The sequence below is a fragment of the Trichosurus vulpecula genome, chromosome 1 (assembly GCF_011100635.1).
Source record: "Trichosurus vulpecula isolate mTriVul1 chromosome 1, mTriVul1.pri, whole genome shotgun sequence".
In the NCBI taxonomy this organism is placed as follows: domain Eukaryota; kingdom Metazoa; phylum Chordata; class Mammalia; order Diprotodontia; family Phalangeridae; genus Trichosurus; species Trichosurus vulpecula.
The window spans coordinates 11,318,512-11,332,606 of NC_050573.1; the positions used below are offsets into that span (position 1 = coordinate 11,318,512).

Sequence of the window (14,095 nt, forward strand, 5' to 3'; positions counted from 1 at the left end):
CTCAGCTGATGAGTTGGGGGTTTCCTTGGACCACCATACACCAGGACCATGCAAAAGCCCCAAGAAATAAAGACATCATTGTGAAGGGGCAGGGATGTTGTGAGAAGCCTTTGCTCTTCTGGAGCAGAAGCCTGGGAACCACAACGACCTCGGTTCAAATTCTCTCTCTCTCTCTATATATATATATCTCTCTCGGGGAAAGTTAATTAATATCTCCGGGCCCCAGACAACCTCTAAGGCTGTAAATACCAATGAGGTGCTGGTCTGCACTGGGGAGGGAGGTTCCTCACTGGAAGTCCCAAACAACCTCTTTCTTCCAAGACCCACTGCACATGACTCCCCTTCATAGACTCTATGTTCTGGCCCAACTGACCCCCTGGATGTTCTTCACACAACAACTGTCCCTCAAGCCTAGAACATACCCCTGCCTCCTCTTAGAACTCTTAGCTTCCCTCAAGGTGTAGTTCAAGCACCACAAACCACGCTTATCCTCCCCCGATGCCCCGAAACCCACCCCTCTATTGAAGGAGAGCTTAGGCCAGCTGGGATGATCCCTGAGCTCCTGCCTAGACATTCTCAGCTTGAGGGCCCCTCCCCCCAAGCTGGGACATTCCTCATTCTAAAGCCCTCTCCCAGCCCTAACATCCCCTGTTTTAAGGTCCATCCCAGCTCTGACCTTCGCTGTTCTGGGACCCCTCCCAGCCCTGACATCCCCTGTTCTAAGCACCCCCTCCAGCCCTGACATCCCTTGTTCTAAGGCCCCTCCCAGCCCTGACATCCCCTGTTCTAAGCACCCCTTCCAGCTCGGACATTCCCTGTTCCAAGACCCCTCCTAGCCCTGACAGCCTCTATCCTAAAGCTCCTCCCAGCCTTGACATTCCACGTTCTAGGTTCTAACCCTCCCCCGACATTCCATGTTCTAGGTGCTCAGGCGCCCTCTCTTCTCCCCGAAGCCTCCCCCCCCCCCACTCACCTCCGTCTGAATCACGTCGTAGAAATCCCGGCGAAAGTCGGTCACAAACATGGCGCGGGCGGGGGGCTGCGGGCTCCAGCCCAGCCCAAAGGCAGATACAGATTCAAACTCAGACTCAGACTCGGACCCGGAACCAGACTAGGGGCAGAGGGGCAGAGCCCAGAATCCCCTCAACACTCGCGCCAAAATCGGCCTCTGCCCATTGGCTGCAGGCCGCTCACCAATCGCTGCTGGAGCCGCAGAGCTTCCTGAATTGTGATTGGAAAAGCGTGAGGGTTCGGGTCCTTACGTACAGCCAATAGCTGTTTAGAACCTCTCCCCTCGCGTTCTCGATGACCACGCCCCTCCAGAAGATGATTCATCTTCAGCGTCCTTATTTTGTTGTAGGGACTCTCCTGCCGGAAGTTCACTGTCATCCCGGAAGTTCAGGCGCCATCTTTGTTCTGGGCAAACAATCTGATTTTTCTCGGCACTCTGCCACAGAAGAAACCGTACGTAGAAAAACGCCCCATTTAGTAAAAATCATGTAAGCCACTGCAATCGTGTCCAGTCAAAATTTTCTCCAGCTTCGTTTTTTTCTGTCATCTGTGTAGTTTTCGAAAGTCACCCTTCACTTCCGCCCAAATTCACAGTGAAGACGAAGTAGGGCGGCTCTGCTCGCTTAGCCTTCTAGGTAATGTAGTCTTCAGCGGGAGAATGGGAACTACCATAGCATCCTTCGTAGGGGGAAATGTTGTTCAACGATACTCCCAATCTTCGATGTAAATAAAAATGCGATCTTTAGTGGATGTCTGGCGAAGGACACTTTATGTCTTAATTAGCCAAAGGGATGGGGATGCGCTTGGCTGGATCCGCCCCCCTCATCCCACAGTCTCCCGTCCACTTCCCCCCCCACGGCGCAAGTGAGCCACTTCCGGCGGCCGTTGCGCAGGCGCGGCTCGGGCCGAGGCTCTTCCGGCAGGCAGCTCGCTCGCTGGCTCGCTCGCTCTCCGCCGGGGTTTTCTCTTCAGGAGCCGCAGGCGCCCGGGACCGTCTTCAGCGATGGTAAGCGCCCCGCCGCCCGGGCCCGCTCCCCGGCTCCCGAGCCCGCGGCTCTGAGTCACCGGGGCCTCAGGCCGCCAGGCCGGGCTGGCTCGGCCTTCAAGACCTCGGGAGGCCGCCGCGCGCCCCGCCCCCGAGGCCAGCAGAAGAGTCTGCGGACCCTTTGCTCCCCCTCCCCCGCCTCAGTTTCCCGTCTGTCAGATCAGGCCTTCGGCCCCCCCACCCCCGTTGGGTGTCGTCGGGGGAGCGAAGGGGGCCTGGGGTCCAGAAGTGCGGAGAGAGGGCTGTCCGAGCTGCGTGACCCTTGGCAAGGCACTTACCCGCTGCCCGCCTCAGTTTACCCCTCCGTAAAATGGAGGGCACCGCGTCAGCTTGGGGCCAGAACGGCTCTGGCCGCTCGGAATCGTCGGGAGGCTCCCACGAGGTCCAGCTGATGCTTCTTCCCATCCTCCCTGTGTCGCTGGGGAACAGTGCCGTCCCCCGCGGGTTGGCCTCAGTTTCCTTTTCTGTAAAACAGAGATCCGAGAAGCGCTCCCCTCCCAGGGCTGGTGGGAGAGTCAGATGCTTAGGCTGGCTCATACAGCAGGTGCCACATAAATGTGAGCGGGAAGGGGGGGATCGAGGGACCCTCCCCTTTGGGGCCGTGCACGGCTGCGAGGTAGAGGCGGGAGATCTGCGTAGGAATGGAGAGACGGGCGGCGTGTGTAGACGTACATGTGAACACACACGTGTGCCCGTGTACATGGACCCAGTGTGTGTCCACAGGTATGCGTATACACTGGTCTGACTCCCCCCTACCCCCCCCCACCCCCCGTCGGGCCAGAGCTGTCCTCATCCTCATTTTACAGATGAGAAAGGAGGCCGAATGCGGTGACACAGCTGGGGGTCCTTGAAGCAGAATTTGAACCCCCGCCTCTGGCTCCGGATGCTGTGACATTCCCACCCCCGGCACTGGAGGTTTGAATTTTGCTTGGGACCCCGCTTTCATGAGCCTCTTGTGCTCTTCCCTCGTCTGTAAGATAGTGGTGATTGGTCAGCTTCTTTTGTATCCACAGTGCATTGCGCTGTCAGAAGCGCTTCATAAATGCTGGTTAATTGAGTGGTAACAGCACCTGCCTCCCAGGGCCAAGCTCCACCTGTAAAGCGCCTTCCAAACCTTAGTGAATGGTAACTACGGATCCTGCGCCCAGCTCAGGGGAAAGAGCACCTTTATGGCTGTAAACCTGGGAGGTGTTTCCTGCTCTTGAGAGCCGGGTCCCTGGGTGTGACCTAAATCCACAGGATCCGAGTACTTGAGGGTATTGACCATAGACCACCAGGTTTGACCTCCCTGGGTGAAACCTGAGACCCAGAGAGAGCCAGGGACCCGAGCGAGGTTGTAGGAAAAGGCAATCCAGGTCCTCCTGTCTTGGCGTTCAAGGCTTTCTTCACTCCCAGTGAAGAGAACCGCTGAGTCTCGTGGCCAGCAGACACTTTGGCCCTTCTCAGGATCATTTTACAGAGGATGCGACCACGGCCCAGAGAAGGCAGGGGATTCCCAGAGGTCACGCAGCTTCATGCCTAGGCCGGGGTTGTAGCCAGGCTCTTCCCACTACCCCACACTGCCCCTCCTCGCTGCCTCAGCCTCACCTGCCCACACCCTGGAGCTTGGTGCTGGGGCTGTGAAGAGGGCGTGGCGGCACCACAGACTTGGGCTCCCGTCTCCTTTCCAGCACTTTCCCAGCTATGCGGCCAGGGACAGCTCTCCCTGCTTCCCTCAGCCTCAGCTTCTCTCTCTGTAAAATGGAAGTAGTCGTGAACGGGCATTTATTAGACACCTCCTGCATGCCGGGCACCGAGATAGACATAAAAGTGTGAAGCAGCCCCTGTTCACAGGCTCTTTGGATCCCTCCGTGCACTGTTCCAAGAGGAAGTGGTTGTTGGCCACCTTAATGGAAGCTGCCCCTCCTCTTCCAGCTGAGCCTAGTGCAGCCCACAATGCCGTCTCTGTCCTGGCTCTGTCGGGGCTTTGCAGATGGTTAGAGGACTCACTGGACCCAAGACCACCTTTCTCCTCCCTTATTGCCACTTCACACCTGTGAGAAGCAGTCCTTCTGCCCAGCTCTGTTTGTTTAGGTCTGCACAGCGGTCATTAGCCCTGATTGTGGCACTTGGGGATGTGGGAATTGTAGATAAGACCAGCGTGGCCTTCATGAAGCTTGTAGACGAGTGGGGGGCACTGAGACCCATCTGGAATTAGAGTTCTCTGCATGTAGCAATTGGTGAGCATTTATTAAGCACTTGCTATGTGCCAGGGCCTGTGCTAGGCTGTCAGGATACAAAAAGAGACAAAAGAAAATCCCTCATGGAGCTTGTGCTCTAATAGGGGGGGGGGGCAATGCACAAACAGTACGATAGATATATACATATACACATACATACATCTATGTACATATACATATACATAAAGAGTTTGTCATTGTTCGGTTGTTTCAGTCGTGTCTGACTCCTTGTGATCCCATTTGGGGTTTTCTTGGAAAAGATACCGGAGTCGTTTGGATGAAGTGACTTGCCCAGGGTCACACAGCTAGTAAGTGTCTGAGGGCTGGATTTGAACTCGGGTCTTCCTGACTCCAGGCCTGGTGTTCTATCCACTGTGTCACCCAGCTGCCCATAAAGGTTAGGCTGGAATGTAACGCTGGGAAGGAAAGGCCTTCCAAGCACGGGAAACCACTGGAGCCTGAAGTGTTCAGTGGGGGTAGTTGTGTGTGAGTGCTTGGTCATGCCGGGCTGGTTTGGGAGCACACCAAAGGTGCTGGGCCGGCCAACCTCTGCAGCTGGTGGAGTGAAGGGCTGAAATATGAGGCCAGAGGGTCAAGGGTTCCCAGGGACCCTGGAGACCTCCGAATCCACCAAGGGAAGGGAAGGAAGAAAACACTGCAGTGACAAGCCAGGAGCTCACTGCGGGACTGTGCTGCCAGAGGAGAGAGAACCGAGGCCCAGGGGTGGAGGCTGGCCAGGTGGAGGGACTGGCCAGCCCGGGAATAGGGGACGGCTGCAGCTTTGACGTGAAGGCCTTCATTCTTGAAGTGGCCGTGCTCAGGGACAGATGAGAGGGATGGAGCCTGGCCCAGGGGCAGTGCCCTCGACCCGTGCCAGGCAGTGCCTCTTCCACAGGGCCTGAGGCAGGCCTTGAACTGGGCGGCTCACTCTCCCCTGCCCAACCAACCTCCTCCCAGACTCGCAGTGGCTTGTCCGGTGGTGAATGTTGGAACAAGAATTCATTTTGGGCACAACAAAGGCACACGGTCATTGGCTTCCGGGACTTACTTTGTGGCCTTCACGAGCCATCTAACTTCTGAGCCTCAGTTTCTCCATCTGTAATGTGCGAGTGGTAATAGACCCCTCACTTCAGGTAGTGGTGAGGAAAGCTCTTTGTAGGCCTCCAGTGCTGTGTGACAGGTTATCATTGCCCAGTAGTGACTGAGGTAAAATGCTGGTGGGAGGTCACTCTGGGGCCAAGTCCCTGGTCACAGTGTGTAGTTTTCACCCAGAGACTGAGAGAAATGGTTATTAAAGAACAAATTGTTGAGGAGATCCCTCACCTGTCCCCTAGACTGTCTTCTCTAGGTGGTGTTGCTGCCCCAGCCAACTACAAAACCTTAGAAGAATTTAAGGTGAATTCTGGCCCACTCTGGCAGGTTGGGGGTGGGGGGGGTAGGTTCTCTGTCTAGATGGCACAAGGCTGGGGGCTTCCATTTCCTCCTCAGGAGAGCCTTGCACTGCTCAGGGCTTCTCAACTGGTTTTTGTATCATGAACCCCTCTGGCCGTCTGGACCCCTTCTCAGAATAATGGAAGGAAATGCTGCATTTGAGGTAGAGATTAGGAAAAATGAAGAGGCAGGTTTTTTTCTCTATCCAAGTTCACAGACACCCCCTCCCCCATGTCTGTCGATCCCAGATTAAAAAACCCTGGCCTGAATGAACTCTGGCTCCCACCTGGCCTTCTGTAATCAATATGGTGACTTGCCAGTTTTGCAGCATCTGTCCCAAAGAAAAGTAGTCCTCTTTCTGCAGCTCCTGCCACTTCTTTGAGCATTCCTTACAGTCCTAATCCAGTCTATCAGACATTTACTAGGCTTTTACTGTGTGCCTAGAGCTGGGCTAAGCACAGCGAGGGAGGAAATTAGGCCTAGATGGTGGGCTGCCACCTGTAGATGGTCAGTGGGGCAGGAGGATTGGGTGAGAGAGGACACAGATGTGGGCAGGGAGCCAGCCCCTGGTGACTGCATGTAGGGGAAGCCTTGTAGAGGCTGGGCACCCACAGGGCTCTCCAAGGTCGGGTGATATCTAGTGGTAGGAACGTTCATTGAAGGCTTTGATTCTTCTCCCTCCAGGCAGTCGCTTGAGGAGCATTATGGAGGGTCAGCTACAAATGGGAACAGCTCTAGCTAACCTTGAGGGGCATGCAACCATCCCTTGTGATCAAACACTTGCCATGGGCGAGGTGATCTCATTGGGCCTCACACTGACTCTGGGAGGTCAGTAGGCCAGGTGTGCCCTCCTTTTCATGGCAGAAGCTCAGACAGTTGAATGATTTCCCTGAGCTAGAAAGTGGCAAAGGCTCAACTTGGAGATGAGTCTTGTGACCCTACTCCAGGGTCTCTTCCTTCCCCTGAGGCCTTCTGCACTTGACTTTGAAGAGTACAGGTTGCTAGGAATACCCCCTACAAACAAACCGCAGGGGAATTCTCATCCCAGATGGCCCTGCATGCACACGGGGCTTGGAGGCCAGAGGGGGCCCTGCCATAGATTGGCTGCTCTAGGCAGGCGAGGACAAGTACCTGTCAGCAACATTGGGTGGGACACAAAGGGGTTCTGGAATCACCCTCAGTCGCCGAGAAAACGCATTTAGCTCGAACGATTTAATCCAGTTTTCACAACTGTTTGTCCCGTTTTGATTTTTCAGCTAGTGTTGTGAAACCAGCCAACCTTGATTAAGTGGAGTATTGACTTGGAATGTCTGTTACATGTGTCTTACATGCATGTGTCTCTTTTTTTCTCTAGTTCTCTTTCAATATGTTCGATCATCCCATCCCCCGCGTTTTCCAGAACCGCTTCTCCACCCAGTATCGGTGTTTCTCCGTGTCCATGCTTGCAGGACCTAATGACAGGTCAGATGTGGAGAAAGGAGGGAAGAGTATGTGCTTGTTTTTATTTTGACTACTAACTTTTCCTGGCCCATAAATCAGTATTTTTAGTAACCTCCAAAAATACTTACTGTACACCTGGGTACCGGACCATGAGTTGTGATGAAAAGCATTTGTTGTCCCAGTTTATGAAAAATGCAGTCGTAAATTTCTGACCAGACCAGAGGCCTGAACTTCTCACTCTGGCCAATAGACTAAGCACCTCCCCCCAGTAAGCTGTGTACAGTAAAGATCCTTGAGGCAGCGATTGTCTGCCATCATAAATGATTTTTTAAATTAAGTTTAGCATAACAAATAGTCCCTTTGTTTTTATGTCGTCCTTTTAAAAAAATCTTTCTCCTGTTCTCTCTGCAGTAATTATGCCACCCTCGGCCCTGGATCAACTTAGTAAGTATTTTCTAAATTATCTGGGAATTTAGCAATAAACATAGCTGCCTTTCGGTGTGCTGATGGCGTGGGGTCAGAGGTCTCGGCTTCCCGTCCCAGCTCTGGCCGTCATTGTCATCGGGGCAGGCCACTACTCTCCCCTTCCCCCAGCCTGTGGCTCAGAGGAGCTGACCTCCCGGGCCCTTCCAGCACCAAATCTGTGATCCTAGTCATTCGAGCAGCTCCCTTGGTATAGTATTGGAGCACTTACCAGCAGCTTTGGGCTGGTAGAATGGGGATGAAGCCCATTCTATCCACAGTGAAACTGAGGCTCAGTAGATGGTGTGACATGACTAACCACACGTATTACAGAGGGCTTCAGATGGTATGGCGATTACAAATCCCAAGAGACATAGTTCCTGGGTAATGTAATCAAATTATTAAGAAGGCCAGCACAGTATTAATAAAAGAATGGTCATTTGGTGTCCATCTTAGACCAAAGACAGTCATGGCAGTGGGTTCGCATTTCACATATCCTCCAAAGAGCAAGTGTTCCTGAGGGATGGCAATCAGGTCTGACTGGATAACACAATGACAGGTGAGGCTCTTGGGGTACATGACTTGGGTCACCCAAGTCGTGGTCACAGAGACTTCCCATATCACCTGTCCTGAACCAGACCTGTCTGAGCAAACACAGTGAGCAGGAATGTACCCATCAGCCTAAATTCAGAATTTCTTTTACCGTCTCGTTAGAGCTTAGCCTGGGTAACTCTTATTTAAGAGGATAGAGGCAATAGGAAAGGGGAAAACACTTTGGTCCTAATACAGTAATTACTTATTAAATGTGAAAGAATACTCATTCCTCACAACGGTTCAGACTCAGCTCTTGTGACTCCCCAGCTCACACTCTCCACTGAGCCACACTGCCTCTTGCCAGGATGTTCAGGCAGACAAGGCAGCTATAAATAAGTGGTCTCCAGCTCCAGTGTTCCCGCTAGCAGGGGGATCCAAAGGAGCTAAAAATATCCCCTCCCGGCCAAGCTGCCACAGTGCCCAAGAAGAGGTTAGAACTTGGAGCTGGCAGAAGACTCCTAGAGCTGGAACCTGGGAAGGAAGGTGGGTCTCCTTGAGTAGCTTGAATCTCTGTGTTTTAGCCTTTAGGCCTCTTGAAAGCAGACAGCAGGTCAAGGCTAGAAGAGTCTTCCACCTCACCATCATTTCTAGAGGAAACTGAAGTTCAGAGGAAAGGACCATTCCCAAGATTCCTCAGTGAAGCCCTGGAAGTCTGTAGTCTCCTCCCACCTCCCACCGGCCGCCGCCAGGCTGCTCCTCCTCAAACACTTGGTCCTCAGCCATGTTGTTGGGGAGCCCTTTCTCAGGGCGCATCATCTTCACAAGCTAGCTGATTGGTCAGTTAGTATCCCCAGAATAGGCCAGTCCTGCCCACCCACCCCTTAATCAGCGCAGAGCATATGCGCAGTTGGTTTTCCCATAGACAGTGCATATATTCTTATCTGTGAAAAAATGACATGATGCTTTGAGTGCTTAGCGAAGCTTTATGGACTATATAAGTTGCATGCTTTATTAACCAACTAAGTATTTTAATATGCAAAGAAGGGTGTCCATTTTCCTGGGATGGCTGGAAAGTCAATTCTTCCCTCCAAGTCTGGTGTCCAAGCTTTAGAGTTGAGTGCTTGGGCTGAATGTAGCCGGTTCTCTTAGTCTTCCTTTTAGTGTTAGTTTTCCTCTCCGGTAGAGCGATGCAAGTGTATTCATTTTTGTGTTTGTCTCTTGATTTTGTTCAAATGCGTTTGTGTATTGTGGAGTGATTCTTAAGAATATTTGACATGGTGGATTATTTTCGCACATAAATGGGGCTGTGGTGTTTAGGTGTGGTCCAATGCCATAGCGTCTTTTTTCGTTGAATATCGCTCCGTGTGGCTATATTCGACCAACTGTGTCTGCTACTCCAGGGAAGCTGCCTGTGGATGTCCCGTTACAGTTCCTGCAGTAGGTTGCGGGTTGTCATTGCTTGGTCCTCTGGTTGGATCTCCTCCACTTTCTTTTTGCCACCCTGAGTTTCTGGTGTCTGATGCTTGTTCTTGCATCCACCATCCAGTCTCCATTCTTTTTCCTGATGCGTTGACTTCGTTTCCTGGATCTTTTGCCCCATGTGCGTAGTCATAGATGATTCTGTAGGATCCGTTATCATCTCCTACCTGCTTATTTTCTACTTTTTTGTTTACCCAGACTTCTTGAACACCTGTTGGTCCAGCTGAAATAGCTGGTCCTCCTTTTCCTGTTTCAAAGATGTATTCTGGAAATAAGCGTCCAACTCGGTGCTGTCTTTTTCCGATCGCTTCTGAGTATACTGTGTCTGGTCTCCCAGCTCTGAGGCCCCAGTTTTTGGTTCCTTCTATAACTTCTGCTTGCGTGCTTCCATTGTAATTCTGGCTGTGATTCTGGGTGCCCTACCAAGTTTCCTGTTGTCTTGAATATTTTTTCTGAGATTGACAACGTTTGCTTTGAATTTGTGTTTTCCTGAATACCAACTATCTCCTGTTGTTAGCATTTCTATTGGTATAGCATTTTCAAATGTTAGGAGCATGTTTCCGTAGCCTGGTGTTTCTATTTTACCTGTGTATCCTACTGTAGCAGTGGTGTTATTGAAATCATTAAAGCTATCGAAGTGATAGACCAATTGTCCTAGTTGGTTGGTTTGCCACGGTTTGTATCCTAATGTGCTTAGTAGAGTTCCTTCACGGGCCCGTGGGAATATGTTGTTAGAGTCTTCAGCGATTAACATGGTTGCTGTTAGATCATTTGTATATTGTGTTTGTGGTGCTGTGGTTGCTGTTTCAGTTTTTGCTCTTATATTAAATATTTCTTGTTCTAGGTCTGTTAGTTCAATGTTTTTGCAGATCCACACCATGTGTGCGAAGTCTGCTGGACTTAGTCACACTCCCCAGGCCTTGCTGTCCCAGACCATGGTGTTAGTATTTCAGCGTGGCTACTGTCTTTCCATGAGTCAGGTCCTGTTCCTGCTGTGGTTTTCGGTTTGGTTCCTTGTAATGTGTATTCTTGGTTTTCTGCCTCTGTTAAGATAATAAGTCTTGAGGCATTGCATGTTATGGCTACGTATTCTCCTTCAGATTTCCCTTCTGTTGTGTTGTTAGAGCTTCCCGTTGATTTTCCTACACCTCCAGCACCTCCTGCTATCCCTGGTTTAGTTGGTTCTCCTGCTCGTTCTGTGACTTCATCTTCCGTTGGTTCTGCTGAGTTTGACATGTTTTCTTTAGCTTTGCGTTTTTTTGCAAGGTTAACAAAATGTGTTTCGGTGCTAGTCTTTTTTACTTACGGTTGGCTGGCTTCTTGGTTTTTTTGCTGGAGCAGCCAGTTCTGGCATGACTGTTCTTTTTATTTTGAAGGCTTTGTTGCCAAGCCACCCTCCCCAGTCAGATGCTTGGTCAGTTTGTTGGGTAAATCCAGAGTCAGCTTCGTCAAAGTAGCAGTAAGGGTTTTACGTCCCAGCTGTTGTATGAGATGATAATGTTCGTAGTGTTCTTTGGCAGCTTTATCACTTGGGTTGGTTGGTTGTCCCTGGTCAAGAGTATTCCCAGGTCCAGGGTATTTGTATCCAGGTGGTGTGTAACCTGTAAGCCAGAGAGTTACATTTCATTAGTTGTGTGTTTGCTATAGTTTGTTGGTTTGTGTTAGAAATACAGCTTAGTGGCTTACCTTGTCTGGATCTGTTGGTGTTCAGCATTTAGCTCCATTTCTTGGTTGAGCCACCATTCATCAGAGTCCCATGTGAAGTTCTGAGTCTGTTGAGGCAGACTGGTTCCTTCTCCCAGGTCTTCTGGCTTGGTTGGTTCCATGCTTGTTGAGCTGTTACCCGAGTTGGTTGAAGTTTCTGTAGTGGAATCCACTCCTGTTTTGATGCTGTCTTGGGATCTTCTTGACCAGGCATCAGTGCTCCTGCTGCTGCTGCTGAGTTCCCATCCTTTTTCTGCTTCTGTGGCAATTTCTGGTGTGTTGGGTCTGTATTTATAGTTGATCGCTCCTCCCAGTTCTCCGCCCATTACAGCACATCGTTCCAAGGCTCAACATATCATGCTGTTGTTGGATAGCAGGCAAGATGTTCTAGTGTTTTGAAGGTGTTAGGTATTTCATGGTCTTCAGTGATACCAAACCGACCATCTGGTGTTTTTGTGAGTCTTACATTGACACACCTATGTTTCTTAGGCTCAATATGCTCTGGTTTTATTTCACAGCCAGTTCTCACAAGAGTTATGTCCTCGTTAGATGTCATTATAACTGGAGTTGGTTCAATTGACTTGCTGCCTTTTCCATTTGTCCTGACGTTATAGCTTTAAATTGGCTTACTTGTTGTCCTAAGTCTCCTGCCTCTTCTGTCCATATTATGTTTTTGTTGCAGCAACCATTGAAAGGAAAGTTTACATTGGATGGATTGTAGCAACCTACATTACCAACTAACTCACATATTTTTTGAGCTATCGGACTTGGACCTTGAAGTAGTATTGTATCTTTTTCCTAGTTGTTTGTTTAGTACACACATGATTTCGTGTTTCACTTTAATTGGGTTGTAGTTGTTGAGTTTCAATGTTTTGAAGAGTCTTGTATTTTCTAAGTTCCGGGGGGTAATGCATGCTTTTTCTGCCATCAGTTCATATGAAGTCATGTATTCGATAATCTAAGTAGTACCATTTCCATTATGGTTTTTATGACTTCTCCTCCAGGGTTTGCTCTTTGTTGGATGTAACTCTCTAGCTGATCAATCATCCGATTTTCTATTGACACAGTTCTTTGTGATATAGAGTGCAGATGGTTGGTGTCATGGTTTGTTCTTTTTTGGTTTTTCCTGTCTTGATTTTTTTTGGCATATGGTTCTGTTATGTCTCTTTCATTTGGTTGGTTTTCTTGGTTTAATTCTTTAACCAACCATTCTCTGATCTCTTGTCTGGTATTATAGTCTAAAAAGTTAAAACAGTCTTCTGCTCAGACAGGTGTGGTTCAGGACAGGTGATATGGAAATGGGAAATCTCTGTGACCACAACAGGTGTGGAAGCCAGATATCCTGGCTGCTGCCAAAGCTAACAGTCGTGGGCCTCCCCAGCAGTGGCCTGGATGTCAGGAAAACATGGGGGCAGGGTCTTGGCCCTTAAGTCTTGGCCTTTCACAGCTGTTCCTTGCCCTGTCTCGTCAGGAAAATAGGACAGACAGTCCTGCAACAGAAGGAGAGCCAGCACCGAGTTGTGGCGCCCACACTTCATGAGTTCAGAGAAGGAGAGATGGACAGGGTGTCCTCTGGTTGCTGAAGGGGTCGGAGTGCTGGAGCTGAACAAAGGCATGGGGGAGGGGAGGCCACTTATTTCGGGGTGTGGGCAGAGGCAGGAGAGGGCTTGCTGCCTTAGTGTAGCCAGAGCTCTGTCTTCTTCCTTTCCCAAGGCAGTGATGTTTTGGTGTTTCTTTTTGACAGAGTATAGCAGGGGCTGTGCTAACTCCATCTTAGGAGGCGTACATGTAATTGCAAAAGAAACTGGTCGAAAGATTTGGTATAAATTAGAGAAGTGGTAAAGAAATCCACCTGGTGCATGCTGCCCCCAGTCAACCAGGGAACCATGTCACTAATGGGCTCTGGCTAGAGCAGAATTACAGAATTGACTCAGATAGAATCCTGGCCTCTAGCAGGAAGGAAGGAAGGAAGGAAGGAACAAAGAAGTGAATGAGTGAGTAAACAAGCAGTTGAGCTCTTAGTACATGCCTCATCCTCATGTCTACCCACAGCAAAGTCTGTCTCTAGACTAGAGGTGACAGGGGAAGGGGCACTCTTAAGTGTGTCATGGGAAGTGGGGCCATAGGACAGCAGATTGGCACCCCCCATCCAGGAACAGCAGTGTGCTGATTGGATTAGGGGATCCTGGGTCCAGGCTGGTGAGGAAAGCTAAGATGGGCAAGGCTGTGAGATAGATGGCCGGAGAGCAGGGAGCTACAGACTGCCTTTGTACACCATCCCCCAGGAAGCAGGACTTGGTGATACTTGGAGGAGCGAAGCTGTTAACGGGCTGGCTGTTCACTCCCCCCATGAAGGTTGCTGCCCTTCTATACCACAGCAGATGGTCTGTGAGAGTAAAGAACCACTATGGCTAAAAAGTCTTCTGGGGTGCCTGACCCTCCAGCAATAGGCCACTCCCCACTTCAGTGGGCCAGGCCTCACATAATGGGCCCAGCCTCATCACTGGCTTCTTCTGGGAGTTGCTCCAGCTTCATCAGCCTGTGCCAGGGCACCAGCTCCACCTCCACCTCGAGAGCCCTGGGGACGTCACCCAGGTTGGGTAGATGGGACCCAGGTGGAGTGAAGCCATGTGCCCTGATCATCCCAGCCCCTCCCAGGACAACCTGCTGCCCATGAGATAGTCCCCATCTTACAGAATGAGGAAGCAGGCCCAGAGCAGTAGTTAGTGCCCCCCCCCCCCAGGGGTCCACAATGGCGTGGAAGCCAGAT

General features: G+C 50.7%; 2 protein-coding genes across 3 annotated transcripts in view; one reads left to right on the plus strand and one right to left on the minus strand.

Moving 5' to 3' along the window:
• CDC45 (cell division cycle 45) overlaps positions 1-1,111 on the minus strand; it is a 40,282-nt gene extending 39,171 nt beyond the window's left edge. Inside the window, exon 1 of the mRNA XM_036737319.1 lies at positions 974-1,111. Coding sequence (XP_036593214.1) covers positions 974-1,024 — 51 coding nt within the window. The 5' untranslated portion in view covers positions 1,025-1,111. The remainder of the gene's footprint in view (positions 1-973) is intronic.
• Positions 1,112-1,908: 797 nt separating this feature from the next.
• The window catches only part of UFD1 (ubiquitin recognition factor in ER associated degradation 1), a 29,425-nt gene continuing 17,238 nt past the window's right edge, over positions 1,909-14,095 (plus strand). Inside the window, exons 1-3 of one of the 2 annotated variants that reach the window (XM_036741407.1) lie at positions 1,909-2,017; positions 7,061-7,193; positions 7,558-7,590. In XM_036741407.1, the coding sequence (XP_036597302.1) occupies positions 2,015-2,017; positions 7,061-7,193; positions 7,558-7,590 (169 nt within the window). In that variant the 5' untranslated portion in view covers positions 1,909-2,014. The remainder of the gene's footprint in view (positions 2,018-7,060; positions 7,194-7,557; positions 7,591-14,095) is intronic. The other variant, XM_036741408.1, reaches the window with a different exon arrangement.